This window comes from Hippopotamus amphibius, chromosome 5 (genome assembly GCF_030028045.1).
Source record: "Hippopotamus amphibius kiboko isolate mHipAmp2 chromosome 5, mHipAmp2.hap2, whole genome shotgun sequence".
In the NCBI taxonomy this organism is placed as follows: Eukaryota; Metazoa; Chordata; class Mammalia; order Artiodactyla; family Hippopotamidae; genus Hippopotamus; species Hippopotamus amphibius.
In genome coordinates, this window is record NC_080190.1 from 50,010,826 (window position 1) to 50,031,241 (window position 20,416).

A 20,416-nucleotide genomic window follows, 5' to 3' on the forward strand; every position below is an offset into this window, starting at 1 on the left:
AAAAACTTTTCTTCAAAGGAGATATACAAATGACTAAAAAGCATATGAAAATTTACTCAAGATCATTAGTCTTTAGGGAAATGCAATTCTCACTACAGTGAGATACCCACCAGGATGGCTATAATAAAAAAAGACATAATAAGAGTGGATGAGGATGTGGAGAAATTGGAACCCTCATACATTGCTGGTAGGAATGTAAGCAGTGCAGCCACTTTAGGAAACATTCTGGCAGTTCCTCAAAAAGTTAAAAATAGAGTTACCATATGGCCCAGCAATCCTGATAATTGAAAACAAATGTCCACACAAAATCTTGTACATGAATATTCATAGCAACATTATTTCTAATACAAAAAACTGAAAACACCCTACCTGTCCATCAAGTGATGAATGGATAAACAAAATTATTCAGCCATAAAAAGGATTCAGTACTGATCTCTGCTACAACATGGGTGAACCTTGAAAATATTATTCTAAGTGAAAGAAACCAGACACAAAAGGCTACAAAATGAATTATTCTATTTATAAGAAATTTCCAAACAGGCAAATTTATACAGACAGAGAGATTGATGGTTGCCTGGAATTCAGGGGAAGGGGAGGAGTGGGAAGTGACTGCTAATGGATATGGGGTTTCTTCTTGGGGTGATGAAAGCATTATGGAATTAGATAACAGTAATGATTACACAGTTTTGTGAATATCCTATAAATCACTGAAGTGTATGCTTTAAAAAGCTGAATTTTATGATATGCAAATTATATCACAATTAGAAATGTAGTAAGTACAACAATTCCTATATTATTTTTAGAAATAAGGACAGAAATTTTTTTCAGATGATATAGAGTATTTATCTAAAACCAGGTAGCAAAAAATCTATAATGGTTCCCATTAAAATCAGGTAAAATATGTAATCTATTACAATTTTTATTTAACATTGTTCTGGAAGTTATATCCAATTCAATAAAACATGAAACAGAAATGTTATCTATAATGGACAGAAAATTGTGTTCATTTTTTAGAAAGACAATATACTTACCTTGGAAACTCAAATGAATTAACTAAAAAAAGAGGCAATTGAAGGATTGAGACAAAATGTATGTAAAAAGATTTCCTATATATTAAATGTGACTAAATAGGAAATAACATGGGAAATATTCCATTCACTAGATAAACAGATATTCATGGAAATATTGCAAGCACAGTGAAATAGCAAAGTGATTATCTCCAGTTGACAATTGTTGATAAATTTTAGTTTTCCTGTAACATGCATTATTCTTTGTTTTCTATTTGAGGAGGTATGGCTTTTATAATAAAAAGACAATAAAACATTTAATCAAACATTACCTGAGGTTAGAAGTGACATTGGGGGCCTTCCGTGTCCACATCTGTGGTCTACAGACCACATTTTGAGAAGCCCAGCTCTTGACATCGTAATCCTTGGCTCTTCTGAATCAAATTAGCTTTGATTTTAAGAGCACTTTATAATAAATGAGGACCCAGCCAACTCAAGAGAGTTAAATGACAAAACTCTTTTTGTGGTGTGTGCTCATTTCTTATAAAGGTTGAAAGCTGCAAGTGAGAGGAAGATCCCATGAGAAAACTGTGGTGGGAGCTCAACTGAGAGAAAGGATAAAAGAGTGAAACTGGGAAGAAAACAAGATCATGAAAACAGGGGTATGCAGAGAGAAGGGAAAGGCATTGCAGCAGGATGAAAGAAAGACGAGGAAGTTGGAGAAGGGAGATAGGAGGGGAAAGAGAGAAATAGCAGATGTTAAGTAGGACACACTGACAGGGGAATGTGACATCACACAGGCAGTCCAGGTATGAGGCTGGTGGGGAAAGATGAGGGTCCATAAAAGATGGCAGTCCTGAGTGGCCCTTCCATGGGAGTCTCTGCTGTGCTCAGTAATGGATGCTGTCATGGGCCAATTTTGTCCCCCACCCCCAAATTTAAAGGTTGAAGTCCCAACCCCTAGTATCCAATATGACTGACGTCTTTATAAGAAGAGATTAGGACACAAACATACACAGAAGAAAGACCACAAAATGAAGACACAGGGAGAAGACAGCCATCTGCAAACCAAGGAGTGAGACCTCAGAAGACACTAAACCTGCAGATGCCTTGATCTTGAACTTGTCCTCCAGAACTGGGAGACAATACATGTCTGATGTTTAAGCCCCCTTGTCTGCAGTGTCTTGTTATGGCAGCCCTAACAGATGAATACAGATGCTGAAGAGCAGGAGCCAGAGGCAGGCTGTTGGCAGGCTTGAGTAGGTCTGTGTTTCTGGAGGCAAGCCTTCCGGGTCCCAAGCCCTCTGGAGAGCAAGCGCACAGTGAGTGCTCAATCAGTAGTTGTTGATTTATATGTCCAGAATGGCATGAATGCATTTGGGACCAAGAGGCTGACTTTTGGCAAATGCGAAGTGGCTTATTGTCCCCGAGTACTCAGAGTGCTTTGGGCTCCTGTTAGAAGGAACCTGGTGTGTGTGTGTGTGTGTGTGTGTGTGTGTGTGTTGGCATGGAGACTGGCTAAGAGAATACAGTATGTTCCCTTCCATTCTCTTCTAAGCCTCTACTGCTTCCCGTGTCAGTGAGACTGACTGGAAGGCCCCACCTAGAAATGAACTGAGCCAGGGATGATGAGGACCAGGATGTGCTGAGCTGTAGGGAAGATGGAACACGACTTCACAAAAGCAGTTCATGAAAATGCCATGTCTCGAACTCAAAGCTTGGTGCCAGGAGCCAGACCCTGTGTGCACATATGAGCATGTGTGTGTGCATTTGTGTGTGAGTGTGAATGAGTGTGAGTGGGTATATATGTGTGAGTGCACGTGGCACGTGCTGCTCTGCACTGGGCCGTGCTGTGCCTGGCTGGGGTGGAGAATAAAGGAGAGAAGTTCTGGGAATGATGCTCTAATGGCAGAGGGCATGTTGATGCTCTGCTACCGGACTTCCTGCAACCCCTCCCAGGGCACACCCAGGAACTGCAGTGCGAGGTACAATTAGTCTTAGGAGAAGGGAATGAGAATTCCCTACAGCACTATTTTGCAAACTTGAATACTATCCTTCCAAAGGCTAAGAACATTCTTACGGGGCCCACATTGACTTAGTTATTACTGCTTATGCAATGACTTAAACAACACAAAGATTCGTTTATAGTTCCTTGATAACTATAAAATAAAGACAAATTTATACATTAAATACAAACACAATTATAACAGCAATAAAATTCAAACTCACAACATTAGTTTTATGTCACCATTGAGCTTGGTATTTGCAAAACCATGTTGCCTCCTAAATGAATATGGGACTGAATGCAAGGTGGATTCTTCTGGGGCTGATGGGTCCTCACTGCTGAATGCTAAGATGACACAATCTCCCAGTGTGGGCAGTATGTAAAGCTATACCATCTGAGGTCATCCTGATTGCCAACCTACATGCAAGTAAGGCATAGGAATCAGGTGCAACCAGGTATTTATAAAGTGCTTAAGCAGAAAATCCATGTGCTTTAAATTTTTTTTAATAAAATTATTTATTTATTTATTGGCTGTGTTGGGTCTTCATTGCTACGTGCAGGCTTTCTCTAGTTGCAGTGAGCAGGGCTACTCTTTGTTGTGGTGCGCAGACTTATTGCGGTGTCTGCTCTTGTTGTGGAGCAAGGCTCTAGGCATGCAGACTTCAGTAGTTGCGGCACATGGGCTCGATAGTTGTGGTTCGCGGGCTCTAGAGTACAGGCTCAGTAGTTGTGGTGCACGGGCTTAGTTGCTCCGCAGCACGTGGGATCTTCCCGGACCAGGGCTTGAATGCGTGTCCCCTGCATTGGCAGGTGGATTCTTAACCACTGTGCCACCAGGGAAGTCCCCATGTGCTTTAAACTTCTGTCTAGATCTTCCTAAAATTTTAAGAATTCCATTAGGGAGCACAAGGAGTCCTGGAACCCCTGTTTGAGAAATGAAGCCAGGAGCGTTCATATGGAGCACCCCTCATTTATTCCACAGACACTCACCCACTTCTTCCCCTATGCCCAGGGCCTGGGCTCAAGTAGGAAGGACACAGAGATGATGGATGGCCAATGTCTGGTCTTGAAAATCAGAGAGTCCAGCAGGGACATTTACAATGCTGTGTTTAGAGACTGTAAAGGAAATGGTGGGGACTCTGAAGAGGGGACCTAACTCAGCCTTTGGGGGCTTGGAAGGCCTCCTGGAAGAGGTGACACCTCTTCAAGCAGAGTCTTGAAAGGATAGAAACCTAGCACTCCCCTGAAGGGGCAATTAACCCAGACATCCCAAACTGAGCTAGGACTGGGGCTCTGCATTTCTAGAATAAAGGTTATCACTGTAAAGAGAGAAGAGAGGGTTTTTTTGCCCTCTAGAGAGCTCGCCCCTTTGTCCCCATGATCTTTTCTTCAGGCAATTAGCAGTTCATCAATTTCATCATCGAGAGACACGCATTGACTCAAGACTTGTCCTCTATTTTAATAATAATATCCTTGGAAAGCTCACATACTAAGACAATATCAGCCTTTTACATGAATTAGTTCATCAGTTAGATATAGGTTCAGAGAAAGTCCCTGAGGGAATGGAAACTGAGTTAGGGTGGGGTTGTGGAAGAGAAGTGGAACCAGATCTTGGAGCTCACCTGTGGAGGGGTGGGTGCCAGGAAGAGGGAAATGTACCCTGAAGGTGTCTCATCTCTCATCCGTCCACGTGTGTAGTGGGATGCCCTTAGGGGAATAAAAGGGTAGGTAGAGTGGGATGTTTCCTAACTCACCTCAGATGGAGGTTACTGTAGATGCTGCAGAAAGCACTAGCTTCTTGCATCTTGTCCTCATCCAGCCAGGAAGGCTGGGAGGAGCAAGCTGGCCTGCGGTGTTGGAGGGTGAGCTATCAGCCATGTCTCCCTTTTGACCAGCCCTGGCTCTACTTGAGCCAGTGTTTGGGAGGAGCTTGAGCAGTCCTGACTCGGATTTTCCTGGCCCAGGGGAGCTGAGAGCTACACTCAGCACTTCTCTGAAGAGGCAGAGAGGAAAGCCAGACTGGCCATGAGAGGCTCAGCTCAACGATGCCTAGTCTGAGAGCAGCATGCTAACCTGGAGCTGAAGGAAGACAATCAACTGCCAGTGTGTACTTGGACGTGACTCTGAATCTTGTGCACCCTCTTCTCACAAAACCCCAGAAGCCCTCAGTTGCCCCAGTGATGGCGTCAGTGACTTCCCATCACTCTCTCTGTTTCTAACGTGGACGTGATTGGCATCTCGTGTTGACTGTTATTTCCCATGCAGGACTGCCCACTGCAATGTAGAACATTCACGTCATGGCCTCCATTTCCGAATGCCAGTAATGCATCCACCCCCCAAATCCCTGTGACAATCAAAAGTGTCCCACATATTTCCAAAGACCCCAAGGGACCCATGCTGCCTATTGAAGCCTGTCTCTCCAAGGACAGGCTCTGCCAACCTCTAGCACAACCCTTTCTTGTTTGATTAACCCAAAGTAATAAGTAGCCACAGGGCACAGTGAGGGTGGAGCGGGGAGACCAGGATGGGCTCATCCATGGTGGGGATGATGGGGTGCTGAGGGGGTGGGTGCTGGCATGAAAGCTGCCCCAGGCTCCAGATTGCTGTGGCCCAATAAAGGCTGCTATTTAGGAACATCTGAAATGCATGAGAGGAAGGAAGTATTTTCTCCCAGACTCTTCTTTATTTTTCAGTCCCAGGCTAGGGTGAGAGGATGAGGGATTTTCTTGGTTCTCTCATTGCCTTTGGTTTTGGGAGTAGTTGCCTTTCTCCTTGATAGCTGACCTTGGTGACTGAGTCTCTAGTCTCTTGGATCCCTGCCCCCATCTTTATTCGTTAGCCCGCTTTATCAGCTCCCTCTTTGGCTGCTTTCATCTTCCTTCCTCTTCTCTTCCCTGCTGTTATGGGCTGAATTGTATCTCCTCCAGAATTCACACGCTGAAGTCCTAAACCCTAGCACCTCAGAAAGTGACTGCATTTGGAGTCAGGGACTTTAAGGAGGTAATTAGTTTAAATGAGGTCATTAGGTTGGGCCCTAATCTGATATGAGTGGTGTCCTCATAAGAAGAGAAGATTAGGACACAAACACGCAGAGAAGAAAGACCAGGTGAAGACACAGGGAGAAGGTGGCCATCCACAAGCCAAGGAGAGAAGCCTTTGAGGAAACCAAATGTGCTGACACCTTGATCTCAGGCTTTTAGCCTCCAGAATGGTGAGGACAATACATTTCTGTGGTTTAAGCCCCCCAGTCTGCGGCACTTTGTTATGGCAGCCCAAGAAACAACTTCCTTTCTTTCTCCATCGCCCCTGAGATATTTATTGATGGCCCACCATACAGTGGGCACTGTGCAGGGATGGGTTTTCTAGGGCTCAGTACTGAGCCCTTCTCTTGTCTCGGATCCTGGACAATGACATTTGTTTCCAAAGCATTTCACATTGGCTTGAGGATGAGTTAATTGTCTTTCCTTTTTCTCTACCCTCACTGTGAGTTACAGACTCTAAAATTCAACATTTCTCTCGGATTATTGTCAATAGCATTAGAGATATTAGACTCAATGTAGCCCCTGCCTCCAAACCTAGCGGTGCTCCCCTGTGATGCCTAGGGGACCCTTGCGACATCTCCCCTTCTTCACTGATGGCACCCATTATCATTGGGATGAAGTACAAACTCCCGGGTCTGGCATATGGGGGCCTCTAGGGCTTTGTCCCTGCCTGTCCATCCACATCTCACTCCCCAGACTCAACTGGTCTTTTAGGCCCTCAGAAGCCACCTGTGGGACTTGAAAGTCCCATGTCCTTTAGCCTTTGTGCTTTGGCTGAAACAGTCCCTTACACCCGCTGGCAGGACTCTCCCAGCATCCTTTAAGTTTCAGTTCAAGGGCTGCTTTCACTGTAGATGTTTCCAACAGGACTAGGAAGAGGAAACAGGCATGGCCTCTGTTGTGATCAGTAATATACATGACCTGTCCAGTTCCTAATCCTGCCCTCTTTCCAATCTCTTCCATCCGGAGCCTTTTAGAATCTGGGGGCCATTTCTTTCTGCATCCAGTCAGCCTGCAGAGCCTGACAACCAAGCTCACAATCACTGTTAAGGTCATGGAATGACCCAAACTTATACACTATAGCTTGGTTTGGAGAAGCTATTTCTATCTAGATGTACTGTCAGCTTTATAGCTTCACATTTCCTTACCTTTAGGGAAAAACCAGTGCCCTCCACATCCCTTCCCTAGTTGTGCATGGGAAAGCTGCTGCAGGTTTCATGAAAGTTCCACCATTGCTAGCTCATGGCTTCTCCTTCTGATTGGATGGATGCATCCTCTGTAACCATGATCTCTTCTTTCCTACCCTCCCTCCCATCAGTCACAGCTGAAACCCCTTTTGTCCAAAGTGGACTCTGTTCACTTCCTATTGGTGATAATTCAAGCATGCAAAGAAATGCTTTTGGCTCCAAAATGCCTGTAAGCAGTAAGGAGGAGATCTTTAAAATTACTTGTATAAATCCTGACTGAAAAAGCAACACAGAAACCTGCTGAACACCTTAGAAGGAGGTGTTTGCTTTTCTTTGGTGTTTTTAGTTTAGGAATATACTTACTATAGCCAAAATCAAGGTGATTACAAAACCATGCCATCCTCTTTCATCTCAGGCCAGGTTTTAGAAAACAACTGAATAATGGAAGAGGAAAAGGAGACCTACACTCCCCAGCCTGCCACGTGACAGCAGAACGCATTTATTTTGAGGGAATTTGGATTTCTAAGATTCTTTCTGTGGTGACCGATAGAACCAGGATTAGTTGAGTAGGGCCTCCGCATAGCTTAATGTCCACAGGGACCTGGATCAACTTCAGAACAGTCTGAATGCTCGTCCAGAAACCCCAGACAGGGGGATTTTTTAGAAGAGATAACTTTTAAAAATAATTGGATTGTACTATTCTTCTAATTCAGAACATACCCAGACCTGATGGAGCCAGGGTTGGACAAATAAATCGGTGGGGGAATTTTCAAATTGTCCTAAGGTTGTGCGTGAGTGAGCAGGCAGCAGGGTGAAGGTAAACACCTGGAAGGCCTTTGCTATTGAAGTCCAGAACAACTGAAATACTCAGTCTCATCTGGGTCATTGGTGGTGTCTGCGCTGGAGACTGGGTGTGCTTCCCAGTTTCTGCGGCATGCAGCAAAGATCTTATCAAGATGGTCTGGGAAGCTGAAAAGTACTGAGAGAACACACAGCTGAAAAGAGAACAATGTTACCTATCGCAGAACTGCAAGAAAAGCATTTTCCAGCCTCTGAATCTCCAGCACAGCATCAATTTTGGCAAGGAGAAAGCAAGGCAAAGGGTGGGCATTGAAATCTAATGCTGAGTTGAATATCTGCTCAGTTCTGCAAGGAGAGGACAATATTTAGAAATGATACAATGGGGGAACTTCCCTGGTGGTCCAGTGGTTAAGACATCACCTACCAATGCTCGGGGTGCAGGTTCAATTCCCGGGGAGCTAAGATCCCACAAGCCTCCGTGGGCCAAAAAACAAAAACATAAAACAGAAGCAATATTGTAACAAATTCAATAAAGACTTAACAAAAAATGGTCCACATCAAAAAAAGAAAAAAAAAAAAATCTTAAAAAAAAAAGATACCGTGACCAAAGCAAGGATTGGCTCTTCTAAGTGTGACTGACCTTTCCACTTTCCACCAATAGCCAGGGTCTCACAGTGGGAGAATTTAGTGACATGATGAAAGTATCTACCCCAGGTCTGTGGCTGAGGACACCCTAATTGGCCATTACTATTTATAGCGTTCACACACTCTAAACTTATTTGTTGGGACCTTCTCAATTTTCCAAGTGCCCCCATCCCTGACATCCCTGACATCCCCCTACCCCCATCCAAATTCAGCTGCTCCTTGGTTCCCAAAGGTCTCTGTGGAGTGACCGCAGGAGGTTTCCTGGGCAGCAGGTTAGCCTTAGGTCAGGGAAGCCCCCGCATTTGGTAGTTGCCCCCCACCCTCCGCCCAAGCTCCAAGACACCCTCTCCTTCGCAATAATTGGCCTGTGATACGAATTGACCTCCAGTGTCATTGCAGCTACATGTGCTCTGTGTCTAAGCCATCGCCTCCGAGAACCTCAGTTTTCGCATCTGTGAAATGGGAGTGGTGAAATGAGCCTCCTGCAGGTCGAGAAGAGGATCGCAGGCGCGGGCCCTGCCCTCGCCCTGCGCCGCCGCTCCGGGCGCCCAGAAACCCGAGGGGCGGGGGCGGGGGCGGGGGCCGGGCTGGGGGCGGGCTGCGCCGCGGCGGGGTCCGGGGCGGGGGGGATTTCGGGGGCCGGCGGCGGCGTTGCTCCCGCGTCACAGCGCCGGGCACGGCGGGGAGATGCGGCTCCTGGCGCTGGCGGCGGCCGTGCTGCTGGCGCGGGCTCCAGTCCCGGGTAAGCGCTGCGGGAGCGGGTGGCTCGGGGACCCCGCGGGTGGGGCGAGGGTGGCCGGCGCCGGGGCGGCCGGGGCTCGGGGCCCGCGGGCCTGGCCGGGAGGCCCTGCCGCCTCCGGGCCGTCCCCTCCCAGTCCCCGTCGGCGTCCGGGGGCCCGGGTCCTGTCGTCCAGGCGCCGGAGCGCAGCGGCGCCTCCCAAGGGTCGGGGATGCGGCGCCCCTTCCCCGCTCCCCACTCGGCCGGGACTCCAGCGCTCCGCGGAGACCCTCCGCAGCCCGGTTCCCTTCCAGGGGCCAGGCCTTCAAGTGGAAGATGTGAGCAGGACCGTGCGAGCCCTAGTTTTGGTTTATTTTCCGTTTTCTTCCCAGCAGTCAGCGCCGACAGCTGTTGGCAGGTTCGTGTGGGCAGCAACTTCCCTTTAACTCTCTTCGGAGAGTTCCTCGGAGGACCCAGTTCGAAGAGGCCGGATCTGCGCCGGCCGGCGGTTGGGGTCTGGGGAGTTGCTCGCGGGCGTTTTGCGATGACCGGGCCTGGGGAGATAAGGGATCCGAGGCTGGATGAAGCGGAGCCCTTGACCCTTTTCCAAAGCACCCTGCTTTAGGGGCAGCCCCTCCCGCACTTCTGGCTTTCATTTGGGGTTTCTGATCCCACCCCTAAGTTGCTAAAGAATTTTCTCTCCTTATTTCTCAAGGCTGAAAGGGCTGTGCTGGCTAGAATAATAGTAATAATAAAAATATCGATGGCACTTACATTTCTTGGGTGCTCATTGGGTGCTACAGTTATCTCATTTGATCACACAGTGCTTCCAAGTAGTAATGACAAAAGTAAATATATATCCGAGTGCTTTGCAAACATTATCTCAGTTAAGCTTGCCTCTGAGGGAGGTCCTATTATTATTACCCCCATTTTATAGATAAGGAAACTGAGGCCAGGTCCATGAGTTGACTTGTTTTAAGTCACAAGACTTATACGTGGTGGAGCTGGGATTTGAACCCAGGAAGCCTGGCTCTAGACTGCTCATACTGGCTAGGCTGTGTTGCCAGTGTTTTGTAAGTAAAGGGGCTGATGCAGAGTTTAAGAATTTTCCAAGGGTGGCCCAGTTACCAAATGGTGGAGCTGGCATTTGAGCCTGCACAGATCAGTCTTAGGGGGAGGGACTTGGATCACAGTGGGAAGAAATTTACCCATTGTCCCCTGGCTACCAGTGCAGTGGGGTTTCCACTGAACTTGGAATCAGCCCTGTGGAAAATGTTCCTTTTGCAGTTGTCTCTGTCTTGGCTGACAGTTACTTGAGGTTTGACTGAGATGGTCGGGCCAGGGCAGCTCTAGTGGCCAGCAGCCAGTGAGATACAGGGGACACCCAGATCCTTGTCCCCTGGGCCCCATGACCACCTTCTTAATTGCAGGTGCTGTCAGAGAGGGTGTCCCCAGAGAGGGGCTTTTTGGGGGTCAAAGATATTCTCATGCGTCCGGAAGACCTCAGGAGCCTTGAGAGCTGGAGTTTGAGAACCGGTAGAGTCCACTCTGGCTGTGTGCAAGGCTGTGTGATGATGACAGCCATGCTAGTGCAGTGCTCACCATGTGCTTGTCACTCTTCTAAGCTTTTCACCCATAACCCCTGTCACAATCCCCCCCCCCCCCGCCCCCAAGAGAGGGCCTCACAGAACCGCTTTATATATAAGTCTGGACTCTTCTGCACTTTTCTACCTCTCCATCCTGGGGAGAAGCAGGACCTTAGGGGTTACCTGGTGGTCCTACCTTTCATTTTACAGAAAAACAAACTGAGGGGTAAATATTTACCAAAAGCCACACTGTGGTCCAGGTCAGTGGCTGAGTGTTGTCTCTGATGCTGATGGCCTTGGTGCTAATTCCAGCTCTGTTATGTTTTGTGTGAACTTGAGCAAGTGGCTTAGCCTCTCTGAGCCTCAGCCCTCTTACCTGTAAAATGGGACTACACATACTATGAAGATAAATTGAGAAAATATATCTAAAGTGTTTAGAACAGTACTTGGCCTAGAGTTCACACCCAGCAAATGTTAGTGTTATCATTGGTCAAGCAAATGTTAGTGTTATCATTGTTTGTCCTGGATGACAGCTATTTTAAGGTGACGGCCTTAATATAAATGCATTACCCTACAGGCTGGGTCTCTGCTTGGTGCTCAGTAAACACTGGTTTCTAGTGCCATGGGTTTTTAAGTAATACAATTGTATTTCTTTCAAAGATTTATTTGTCACAAATTCAGACTATCCTTTTAACAAGAGTGAGATTTTCGCTGCCAACTGGTACACACAATTGGCATTCCTTATCAATGCAGTGGCTCCTGGCTCCTGAAAGGAGTGGGGGAGGTTTCTTCAGGACAGAGAAGAAGTGCGGGGCACAGAGCCACTAGCACGTCTCTAGCCAGGTCGGAACAGAGGGACCCCAGCCTTGCCACCTCTGTGTCCCAGGCGAGGCTGGTGCCTTGTTTTCATTAGAGGTTCTATACTCCCCTGCACCTGTAAGTTGCTATTTCTCACTTCATGATGAGTGTGAAAGGGAGAGAGAGGGGGGCCGAGGGAGAGGGGGAGGTTGAGTACTGTAGGAGTTGGTTGTGTACGACTTGGCTACACTGATGTCCTTTTAGGCTGTTTTCTGAGCTTTAGTCCTTTTCACAACATTATCCAAATGGGAACAGGAGGATGAGACCCCATAAATCTTAGCCGCAGGAACTTAATGTTTACTTACATGCAGAACCAGCTACATAATTTGTGGGATCCAGTGCAAAATGGAAATGTGGGGCCCCTCCTTTAAAAATTGTTAAACTTTTAAGAGAGGACAGCAGAGATTATATCAAGCGTGGGTTGGCGAGGGGGAGTGGTAGGGGCTCCAAGGATAGGCCCTGTGTGACTGCTGATCATATGCCCAAGAAACCCATCTTGCTTACAGCTCACTGTGTGTGTCTCTTTCTTTTATTTCCACCTGCCTTGCTCTCAGGGTGTGCAGACTTTTATTGGTATTTTAGAGGTGCTTTCTTGTTGGAGCCTATACCCACCATGCAAGGCATCATCTTCCTGTTTTTGAAACCAAGGCTGAGGGCCTCACTTCTTATAGAACCAGCTTCCAGCCTGGCTTTGTTGGATTCCAACCCCTGGCTCTCCACCCAGCCCTGCCACAGTCACTGGGAAGGCCCTGAGCCTTGAGCATCCTGACACCCAGCCCGTGGGGGAGGGCACAGCTGCCTACCAAGTCATGGTGCATGTGCTTGCTGAAGGACTCAGGTTCTCTGCAACATGAAGCCTGACCCTCTGTTTGAGTCAGTCTCTTTCCTGCCCTTGTTGTCATAATCTTCTTTAAGAACTGGTCTTGAGGGCCTTGACTGGGGTGCAGAGGTCCCTTCTGAGGTCTGTTTGCAGACATGAGTGGCTGCCTGGGTGACAGTGCTGGGCACTTCACTAGAGGATCTTGATCTTTGCATTTCCAGTCTGAACCAGGTTGCTCCTGCCTCAGGGCCTTTGCACAGGTAGAACTGTCTCCCAGGAAGATCATTCTTCATTGCCACCTGAATTTATGTCATGAACTCCACCTCAGCCTCTAGCTCACGGTCACCTCTCCAGGGTCTCTTTTTTCCCTGATGTGCAGAGATCAGAATCTCACCCTGATTTTTATGAGCCCTGCACCTTTTCTCTGTAGCATGTGACACTGTTTATAGTCACATTCTCCTGTGTCTTTTTCCCGATGGCCAGGGCCTTGCCCGCTGGACTCTCAGCTCTGTGAGGTTAGGGATGTGTCTTCTCACAGTGTCTGGCACATGGCTGTTCTCAGCAACTATTTGAATGTTTAAGTGAACAAAGCGTAAACTGGGGTGTAAGCTGAGGAAGCGGAGCACTGAATGTGGAGGTGGCCAAGGGATGGGGGCGGGGGATCTACCTCCCATGTCACTTCCCTGCAGTGCAGGGTCAGAAAGCAAGAAATTAAATTCTCCAGCCCTGAATGACTTCGATACTTCTCCCTCCTGCGCCAGAAGAGGGGAGACTCTGCCCTGCCCAGGGCCATTCCCTTACCTTACCTGGCGTCAGAGGGTCTGGTGACCCCCCCACCCCCAGGTCTTGTAGCTGGCTTGGCCCATGTTTGCTTGCCTCGCCCCTCTGCCCTGCAGGGTGTGGAGATCCAGAAGGGAAAGGCCTGACCCTCTGGCCCCGCACTCTAGTCAACCTACCTCCACTGCCTGCCTCTTAGCCCCTCTGCAGTTTTCTCTGTTGAGCCATATGGGGTCTGATGACTGCCATGGGGCAGAAGCTATGTGATGCCCTCTGCTAGTATTTAAACATCCAGCTCGGCTAACGTTGGCCAGTCACTGGGCCCTCTACCTGCATTCTCTCCTCCCTCAAGCAATGCCACCTCTCACTGCATGCTGCATGCCTACGAGCTGAGTTGTGTTCCCTGGGCTTAAGGTAGCCATTTCCAGTTTCAGCTTTCTGAGACAGGGCGTTGCAGGCATGGGGTCCCGCACAACCTGAGGGCCTGTGTCTTCTAGCACAGCTTAACGCCCCCGAGGAGCCTATGAGCATCATCGTTTCAGTCCCACCCCCAAACCCTCACGTTGAAAGTGAGTGTAAGTGTCCGGGCTGGTGGTAGGACGAGGGCCGAAATGAGCCTTCTGGTTCACTAGGGCCGCCATCACAAAGTGCCACAGGCAGGGGGCTTCAACAGCAGAGTTTTGCTTCTCCCAGTTCTGGAGACCAGAAGGCTGAGATCAAGTTGTCTGCAAGGTTCCTGTCTTCTGAGGTCCCTCTACTTGGCCTATAGAGAGCTGTATTCTCCCTGTGTGTTCACATGGTCTTTCCTCTGTCTGTGTCTGCATCCTAATGTCTTCTTCTTATAGGGCCACCAGTCATGTTGGCTTGGGGTCCACCCTATGGGCCTCATTTTAACTTAGTCATCTCTCTAAAGACTTTCTCTCCAATACAGTCCCATTCGGAGGTCCCAGGGATTCGGGCTTCCATATAGGAATTTGCAGAGGACACTGTTCACGTCATAACAAGGGTCTTGAACTTCAGTGAGAGAAACATGCTTGGGCCATTTGTAAAAGAGTATGGGGCTAACTGAAGGCAGAGAGGTGCACTGGTAAAGAAAGAATGAGGGTTTCTCTGGGGAAGATAGTTCAGTCCGTTCCCTTTCCTGGGAGCTGCTGACTCGGCCTGAGCGGCAGAAGTGGAAGAGTTACTAGTCGGACTCCAGGATGGAATCTGGCCTCCCATGGGGACTGGAGCACTTGGCATGTTCTCCGGTTTCAGTCACTATAAATAATCCCTCCTTCATGCAGTGTTAATAGGAGGAGACGAGGGTGTGGGGTCCCGGCTGTGCTCTCATCCCATCCATGTTGTTTCAATTTCCTGCCTTCCCGAGCTCTCCTTGCCTCCAGTGGGGAGCCCTTGGGGGCGGGCAGAGCAGGACTTCCGTTCTGGAAGCCAGCTGCTCCACTTCTGCTGCTCTCCGCCTGCCGAACCCCTGGGCAGCTGTTGGAGTGGGGTCAGCCTGATGTTCCTGGCTGTGTGGCCGCTCACCAGGGAGCTCCCACCATGGGCCCCATGGGAACTTCAGCCTGGGCCTTGGCATTTGGGGAAAATGCTTTTGGGCTAATTTAACAGAGCGCACGGGCACGGTGCAGGCTGGGTGAGTGAGGTGCAGGGTGATGGTGAGGGCCGTTCCTCTTCTTTTGTCCTGCCAGAGGGACTTGTGTGGACTAGGGAGATGGTTGCCAGGGAATGTGTGCCTTCCTTGGTTACCTGTTGATCTGCATTCCCCAAGTATCTCCCTGGGCAGCTTTGTTCTTTGTTACTGTACATCTGGAAGACCTCATTCTTGTCCACAAGGAGCTGAGTCCAGCCAACAGTCAACCTTTTTCTTCTGAATTCATTTCCATCTATTTTTTTTTTTTTTATGGTGACAGAAGACTATCACAGTGCCAAAAGCTGAATAAGACCCCCAGAGATGTCTGTATCCTGATCCCTGGAACTGGGAATGTCACCTTATATGGAAAAAGGTGCTTTATGGGTGTGATTAAGTTAAGGATCTTCGAGTATCTTGGAGTGTCCTGGTGGCCTGGCTTTTAAGAGATGAGAAAGAAAATGAAATTAACCCTCAAGTTGTATCTCTCAAGGCGTTTAGTTTATTAAATCAATAGTGGAAACCATATGCAAGGTAGAGCTCATTGCCTGGGTTTTTACAATGAAGGATACTTTTTATGTCACACTCTCCTCACCCCCGCGCAACGCACAGGGCCTCACCTTGTTGACTCACAGCCTCTTCACAGTAGATGGTCCAAATCTTTGCTCTCTTTTTCACCCTTCCTCCTTGCTTACCTGCAGCACTGCAGGGTTCAAAGCTTTGGGCAATGTTGCCATCAGGGTCCAAGTCCCTTCATGTGACCAGAAGGTGGTGTCTGGGGGCCATTTGTAATTTGGGATGACCTTGGGGGCACCTGCTCATGCAGTGGGGTGGGCAGGGAATGGTGCTTCCTGGGGTTGTGTGCTGGGCAGTGCAAGGGTGATGATGTGGGGCCTGGTGAGAAGACAGCCCAGCTTGGACAGAAGGAGGCTCTGAGCATCCTGTCCTTTCTGCGCTTTGCCTGCCAGGGAGAGGGTCTCCGCCGCCCCCCCCCCCCCCCCCCCCCCCCCGCACACACACCAATCCCGTGAGTTCTGGGGCTGCACCGCCACACTGCACAATCCCTGCAGAGGCCATGCAGTGTGTCTCCTGGGAGAAGGCTTCTGTGAGGGCAACGAGGCTGGCTGATCTTAGGTGGCCGGGGTGGCACCCTCAAAAGTCAGTGTGGGGCAGAATGGTGGCGGGGGAGAGGCAGCTCTAACTAAGAAACTGAAGGACAGGAAGTAGCGGCCTGGGCCTGGCATCCTGGAGCATCTTTTGGAGTGCCAGGAGCGTCTGGCACCCCTCCCTGCTCCTGGGCTCATTCATTCTTTATTCTTGCACTTCAACTCCTTGACTGTAGATCATGGTTATAAGAGACCTGGAGCAAGAAACTGAGACACGCCTGTCGCTGCAGCTCCCTGGTACTAGTTTAACACCTGCCTGACCAGTGCTGGTAATCTGCCTTGGTTACAGTTGAAGTACCTGAGACAGGGAAAGGGGCTATAGCATTGCCCACTCAGGGAGGTGACGAAACTGATCTAAGATGGCTTTGGGGAGGCAGGTGGGGAGGGGGGATTGGATGTGAGCTGGAAATTTTTAAGCGCTTTCAAGACATTCAAATCTTTATGTGTACTCTCCTGAATTTTAAATGTCAGCAACTATAGCAAGTCCCCTACATACGAACGAGTGCGTTCCAAGAGCATGTTCACAAGTCCGATTTGTTCATAAGTCCAAAAAATTTAGCCTAGGTACCCAACTAATACAATTGGCTATATAGTACTGTACTGTAATAGGTTTATAGTACTTTTCACACAAGTAATACATAAAAAACAGACACCAAAAATAAAACATGTTTAATCTCTCAGTACAGTGCCTTGAAAAGTACAGTAGTGCAGTACAACAGCTGGCATACGGGGGCTGGCATCGAGTGAACAGGGAAGAAGAGTTACTGACTGGAGGAGGGAGAGGAGGTGGGAGATGGTAGAGCTGAAGGATGATCAGCAATAGGAGACAGAGGGCAAGCTGCAGTTTCTCTCATGCCTGACGTTGATGGCACAGGTTCTGGTTCCTTGCTGGATTCAGTTCTCTCTACCCTCTTGAAAAAATGATCCAGGGATGTCTGGGTAGTAGCTCTTTTTTTCTTGTCATAGATGACACGGTAGCACTGGATTGCATTCTGAATGGCTGCTGCAATCTCCATGTACCATTCTACGTTCAGGTCCTGTGCCTCAAAAACTTACAGTGCCTCCTCAGATAGAACTAACTTACATGCCTGGACATGCAAACGCACATTCACCTCTTTGAAAGTTTGCAGCTTGAAGGGGACTTACCTATGTAGGGGACTTACTGCAATTAAAATTAAAAAAATAAAAATCTGAGCCGAATGGTCCATGGCATCCTGCTCGAATGGGATCACCTCATAGATGAGGACATGGGGGCCCACAGAGGCCCACTCCACACCCCAAGAAGGCAGAGTGAGCATAGAGGGGATAGGGTGGCCCGCCTCTCTGGCCGTTCGGATCACCCTGACTCGGGGAAGAAGGTGCCCTGTGTGCCCACCTGGGGAAGGTGGTGGCCCTCCTCATTTTCCTCCTCCCTTTTATCTCTGCAGAGGTCTCTGGAGCTCTCAATGTCACCGTGTCCCCGGGACCTGTGGTCGACTACCTGGAGGGGGAGAATGCCACACTTCTCTGCCACGTCTCCCAGAAGAGGCGGAAGGACAGCTTGCTGGCCGTGCGTTGGTTCTTTGCCCGCCCGGACGCACAGGAGGCCCTGATGGTCAAGATGACCAAGCTCCGGGTGGTGCAATACTATGGGAATTTCAGCCGCAGCACCTACCGGCAGAGGCTGCGCCTCCTTGAGAAGCGGCGCGGGGTGCTCTACACGCTCTCCGTCTTGACCCTCCAGCCAGCAGATCAAGGGCGTTATGTCTGCAAAGTCCAGGAAATCAGCAAGCACAGGAATAAGTGGACGGCTTGGTCCAACGGCTCCTCAGCGACGGAAGTGAGAGGTAAGGGTGCATCTGCTCTCTGGGGAAAAGGGTAGGGCAGCAGGACCGTGGGCCTCCCTCCAGCTGGCCAGGCAGTGGCCTCCAGGATGGCTCTGCTAAGCTAAAACACATCTTTTTTGGCCTCTGAGGACCACAGCCTATGAGCCAGGCCGTGGGAATGAGGATAGATCTTTACATGAGTTGTATTATAGACGTGGGAGGCTGGACAGAAAGGGGCAAGTGTCTGGCCCCACACCACCCAGCCCATCCCTGCTCAAAACCTGTTGTGCAGCTGCAGGATTGGGCTGGCTGTGTTCTTTGCCTCCAGCTCAGGTCTGCACAGCCTTGACTGCATTGCCTAGGGGGTGTCAGGCGCCTGCAGGAGGAGGCATGCATTGGGAGGTCCCGATGCCTGATGTGAATTGCCAGACCTCAGAGCAGAGCAGCCCAGTGGCTCTAATCCATCGCCTAGAGAAACTGATCCAAGCCTTAGGCAACAGCTCCCTGAGAAATTCATCCAAAAGTGGGCAAGGGGCCAGAGGTGGCCCTCCCTTCCTGGAGACAGATAGAAGGCGTGGGCCATGTTCCGGAACATCTTAGCTACCAAGTGTCGTATTTGAGGGCTATCATTTTTTAACACTGATGTTCTGTTCAGGAAGACATCTCTCACAATTTTAATGACTTGTTATTGTGTACTAAAATTACATCTTTGATTACTTTGAGCCTGAATTTGGTCTGGTAGAAGATCAAAAGAATCACAGAGTAAAGCTGATGATCCCAAGTGTGAAAAAGAATCTAATTTTATTATATACATGTCATATAATATTAAAGGCATTAGTGATGTTGTTGAAGGGATAAAACTCAGCTGTGAATAGTCATTTTTAATATCCTGTATATTAAAGTAAATAATTTACATGGATAGTCCAACTTCATTGGTCTTTGGGGTTTGTTTATTTTAACATTCTTAAACAAGGAATGATGTATTATCTGAAATGTTGTGTACTTTTTCTTCTTAAGCAAATTAATTCAAGAAAACAAATGACTGCTAATATAAATATGTATTTTTGGCACAGAAAATAAAAAATTCATCAGATGACCACAGGCTGAGGAGGGAATCCACTCTGGATATTACTTGGCTCTGAAACATAAGATCTTATATATGCGTTTTTAACTTTTGTGTCCTAGTGTGTTCTGGAGCCCCGTAGTAAATCTCTCGGCAGTAACGACTCTGCCAGTTGAAAAGGTTTTCTGCATTCAAGTGGGCACCATCATTGAGTCCATTATTTCATGTGCATCTGCTTTCAGTGAATCAGGCTGGGTTCCTTCTAGAACATTTATTTGGGTACTTGCTGCAGAAACCTGAGGTGGTTGGTAAGACTTCACTGGAACTAATAATCTCTTTTCCCTACTTCTTATCAGTACTTTGATTTGCTCTTCTGAGTGGAAGAGGAAGGGATGGAGTTACAAGGGGTGTCTGGGGAATTGTGTGTAACCCCCAGCCTTTCACACCCCTGCTGCATCCCTGAGATGGTATCTCTTGATGAAGTCCTGCTCATTAGCCATGTGCTTGCAAAGTGCTTTACCCGTGTCACGCAAGATGAGAAACTAGAACAGAAATTTAAGACCAGACCAAATGACCAATCTACCCTGATAACTGCAGTCTTATTTGCTTTACTTTGCTCTGTGTGTTTTTGAGTTTCCCCCAAATGAGAGTGAATCCTTGAATGTGTGTGAGTGTGTGTTGATAAAAAAAATAAGTAGCAAATTATTGGGAAAAAAATCTATGTTAATAAATGAATTTCTCAGGGCTTTTTTCCTGAAGACACCTCTGAATGTGTGTGGCTAAAACATATAGGCTGTATGAATTTAGGGCAAAACATAAATTGCCATTTTATGTGTTAACTGTGCAAATTATTAAAATATGATGGAAAATTGGGGATTGTGAAGAATTGGAAAGTATTAAGTTGGGGTTTGTCTGCAAATCACATGTTTATGAGGCTGTGGTGGGGAGAGCTCCTGCAGCTAGTGCTGCTGGTGGCGTGTGGCATCAAATAAGACGGCAAATAGTGGAGGACGAAAGTGCGTGACCTTCTGGGTGACGAGGGAGTCGCGTCGGGCTTGTTTTAGAGAAGCTGTCATACCACAGGAACTTGTCAATGTCATTTTTATTACACAGAGGTAGAAGGAAAGGCAAAGAACGTTATGCGGTTTCTTCAGTTGCTTGTGCCAGAAGCCCTGCCTACAGAGAACTTGGACCTGAAAGCCCTAAGTGACACAGGCGTGGGAACCTCCTGGAGGGGTTTCCAGGAGGGTTGATGTTAGGCTTGATTTCATTTAATCGGTTTATCAATGACATTGAAAAGGGGGCAC

The 20,416-nt window shown here is 48.2% G+C and overlaps 1 protein-coding gene across 2 annotated transcripts in view; it reads left to right on the forward strand.

The window, feature by feature from the left end:
• The first annotated feature begins 9,318 nt into the window (after positions 1-9,318).
• Positions 9,319-20,416, forward strand: part of VSTM4 (V-set and transmembrane domain containing 4) — an 84,160-nt gene continuing 73,062 nt past the window's right edge. For both annotated transcript variants that reach the window (XM_057736023.1, XM_057736024.1), the window contains exons 1-2: positions 9,319-9,428; positions 17,669-18,067. In XM_057736023.1, coding sequence (XP_057592006.1) covers positions 9,374-9,428; positions 17,669-18,067 — 454 coding nt within the window. In that variant the 5' untranslated portion in view covers positions 9,319-9,373. The remainder of the gene's footprint in view (positions 9,429-17,668; positions 18,068-20,416) is intronic.